The following is a 3,355-nucleotide window of genomic DNA, read 5'->3' as shown; positions in this document are numbered from 1 at the left end:
CTTGCTGGGCTCAAGTCAAAAGCAAAATATGTTCGCAGTGAGTTGGGTAGGCGTATGAAGTTGCGGCTCACTCCTGAAATTCGTTTCATAGAAGATGAGTCTCTTGAACGAGGAAGCAGGGTAAGATTCATATTTTATACGAAATGATCTAACTGTGTGTGTTTTTCTATCTGATTCTCTATGCTACTTGGGTAGTCATATCTTTCATCTTCTTTCCTTCTTGCTCAAGTGATCGTTTCTATTTATACTTATGATTTTCATCAATTGTTGATATCGACCCCCGTTTCCACCTATTTTTAAACTTTAGGAAGGTTTAAGTGGACGAGTTGAAACCATTTTCGCATTCTAATGTCTGAATATTTTCTAGCATATTGTTGTATGGATTAAACTCCAAACTTTATCAGTTTATGTGATGAAGTGTGCCTTTGATCACATGACTCAACTTATATCGACTATCTCCTCTTCGATGTTTCTCCGAAATGGTAATTGACATGAAATAATCAATTCAGGTACTTGAAATATTGGATAGAATAAAGGATGAGAATGAGAAAAAAGCTATAGAAGGTGAAGATGATTCGGAAGAGCTATCTGATAGGGGCAACAATGATGTGGAGTGGGAGGGAGATGACCTTGATGATGGAGGGATAATCTATGTAAAGTAATTTTGCATAAAGCTCCGAGTCATCCGACTTTAGATGTGATCGAGAGCTTGCTTCGTTCACTGGTTAGTTAGTTCTCTTGCAATCACAATGATAATGAAACAACCGTGACTATGAATTCACATTACATTTTAGGTTGATTTGGAGACGAGATAGTCATAAATATATATGCTTTCATCTTTGGATCTCTTATGTTAACTCTTTTTTGCACCAGTCTAGCAGATATTACCATGTGACGCAATGATCTTTATTGTAATCGCTGCCTGAGTGCCACCATTTCTTCCTCTTTAGTGTTTGAATGTGGTTTCAAAGACAATGCATCTGATAAATGCATTTCCATTAGACCCAATCCAATATATTTTGCCATCTAGGAGGAAGGTGGAAAATTGATTTCGTTTTCATAATATATGGACTAGATGTCAAAATTGAGTGATATACATGTACGAAAGAAGGCACAAAGTGGTATCAAAACCCATATTTAATTTGATGCACTTTCCGCAAGTCAAAATCAGAAGAAAAGTTTTCTTCTTTCTGTCCGATGTGAATCTATGTTTGTTCATATTGTGTTTTATCTCTTCATATACCGCATTTGTTATCTCTTCATATACCGCATTTGTAACTTAATCTTTCATGACAGGACCTAGAAATTGTCCGAGTCTCCTAGAGTGAATTTCAATTGATCGTGCCGCCTCGTGTTAATGTCGCTGCGTGCTTGGCTGCTATCTCATGAGACGGTCAAATGTAACCTCAAAACAGTGCTAGTAGTAGCGCATTTATTTACTGAAATCTCAGTAAATACACCATTCCTAAAAGACAACAAACTAAAAACTATTTCATGAATGCTACAAGGCTGAAACAAGTGGTCCACCAGAAATTTATCTTAAAAAGCCTCAGCTCGAGAAATTCGAGTTCTTCCAATTCAACCTTAAATGTCCTCATTTCACAAAGTGTCGTTATTGTACGGTTTAAAATTTATAACAAAACCAATGAGATATAAAGAGTGTGATGCAGTAATTCTTCACAAAAGTATGGAAACAATGGTCTCACGGATCATGGCAGCATGAATCACCATTATGTTCGTTAGTTGATTTGATTGCCTAAAACAAAAAAAATATGGCTCCTTCAGTGATGTTCCTTCGCTTCAGCCTCCTTATGGGATTTCGCCTTTGCCTGGTGAAAATAAGACGAATAACCATCACATCCATATGTAAAGAATGCTGATAGCAAATAAACAGCACGGGCAATGCCCTATAATAAGAGAGTTCCCCCTCCCCAAAAAAAAAAGAGGCTCGGATTTATCGTTTTAAACATAAATCCTTCCCATATGCACAACTGAACCTTGAAGGTAGAAATATCTGTTTTTTGCTAGGACGTTTGCGACTGTGCTAGTAGCGCTCAGCAACTGAAGCTACACATAATACATAGAAGACTCGGTCTTCATCGAAGTTACATTAGCTGACACAATGATTTTACCATTTTATAAAAAAAATTAGCGTACTTGGTATAAATTAACGTAAGATGATTGAGAATCTAACATATTTGGGCAAGCTTCCCATGGTTATATTCACGACGTTTGGTTGATTCCAAACATCTTCAAAAGTTGTATAGTTATGCAAAATGCAAAACCCAAGATAAGGCTGCTGTCGACCAAGACCCCGAATCAACCAGTAAAATGTGCAATCATACGACATCCATGTCCAACACTTGCTACTGTGTAAATTCTTTGACGAAACTCGTTGAAAAACAATACCAAACTAAATAATAAAAACCAAAAGCGATGAAGAAAACAGTTTTCAGAATGACAATCGTGTAAAACACAGTTATAGTTAGACACCATCCTCTTCCAAATCTGGTGTTTCATTTGGCTAACCAAATTGCTAGTCAGTTTTGGAAAAGTCCCATACCTCACAGATCTCAAAAGTTAATTAAGCTTATCTTCATTGACTTCGAACCAACAACTAATAAGCATCCTATCCTCAAGCCTCTACTTTAACTACAGTCTCTTAGTTTTATTTTCCTTAAATTTTATCCATCCTCAAATCTTGCTTCAGTAACAGTAGCACGCAAATCCCACTTTTTTTGGAAAAGTCAGTAATTCTACCCAAATGCCAGATCTATATTCTTATCAAAACTAAAACACCGAGCGGATCAAAATTGAAAGCGACCCAATCCAACTTGATTAGGAATCGGGATAATCAAAACTAAGCAACGAATGTCAATAAAATACACGTATTTCTGGCTTTCCAGCTGACCAAAAACATAACGAAATAAATAGAACCTTGAGAATCTTAAGTTTCACGCTTCCGTAAACAAGTCCGAATGAAAGAGCGGAAACCCTAGCCACCTGCAAGACGATAAAATTTAGAAAAAATTCCAGAAAAAATAGAGGATACGCAATATTATAGAGGAGTAACAGATCGTGAGTAATCATCGACGTTACCAAAGCTAGGGTACTGGTGCCGGAGTAGGGTCCAGGAGGCGGCGCCATTGTTGAGCCTATTCTGAGGGACGAGGAAAAGCAACCAGAGAACACAAAATTTATCTTAAAAAAGAGAAGTTGGACAATAATAATAATAATAATAATAATAATATATAAAATATAGGCAAAAACTTGTGTGAAACGATCTCACGGGTCGTATTTTGCGAGACATATCTTTTATTTGGGTCATTCATGAAAAAATATTATTTTTTATGCT

The 3,355-nt window shown here is 36.5% G+C and overlaps 1 protein-coding gene and 1 long non-coding RNA gene across 2 annotated transcripts; one reads left to right on the top strand and one right to left on the bottom strand.

The window, feature by feature from the left end:
* On the top strand, positions 1-1,192 carry LOC140966682 (uncharacterized). Its single transcript, XR_012173420.1, has 3 exons — positions 1-120; positions 510-724; positions 874-1,192. It is a non-coding gene; the product is annotated as an uncharacterized lncRNA (long non-coding RNA).
* Positions 1,193-1,556: 364 nt separating this feature from the next.
* On the bottom strand, positions 1,557-3,224 carry LOC140966681 (uncharacterized). The gene is made up of 3 exons (XM_073426934.1): positions 3,100-3,224; positions 2,938-3,003; positions 1,557-1,829 (listed from the first exon to the last, which is right to left on the bottom strand). Exons 1-3 carry the CDS (start codon positions 3,145-3,147, stop codon positions 1,782-1,784), a joined length of 162 nt encoding a protein of 53 aa, XP_073283035.1. The 5' UTR covers positions 3,148-3,224; the 3' UTR covers positions 1,557-1,781.
* Between the last annotated feature and the right edge of the window lie 131 nt (positions 3,225-3,355).

The sequence above is a fragment of the Primulina huaijiensis genome, unplaced genomic scaffold (genome assembly GCF_012295235.1).
Source record: "Primulina huaijiensis isolate GDHJ02 unplaced genomic scaffold, ASM1229523v2 scaffold207660, whole genome shotgun sequence".
Lineage (NCBI taxonomy): Eukaryota > Viridiplantae > Streptophyta > Magnoliopsida > Lamiales > Gesneriaceae > Primulina > Primulina huaijiensis.
This window is presented reverse-complemented; position numbering and strand designations above follow the sequence as displayed.

Coding starts and splice junctions, on each gene's coding strand:
- LOC140966681 (XM_073426934.1), bottom strand. CDS start 3,147: ATGGCGCCGCCTCCTGGACCCTACTCCGGCACCAGTACCCTAGCTTTG. Junction 3,004..3,099: donor GCACCAGTACCCTAGCTTTG/GTAACGTCGATG, acceptor ATCGTCTTGCAG/GTGGCTAGGGTTTCCGCTCT. Junction 1,830..2,937: donor TGAAACTTAAGATTCTCAAG/GTTCTATTTATT, acceptor TATTTTCACCAG/GCAAAGGCGAAATCCCATAA.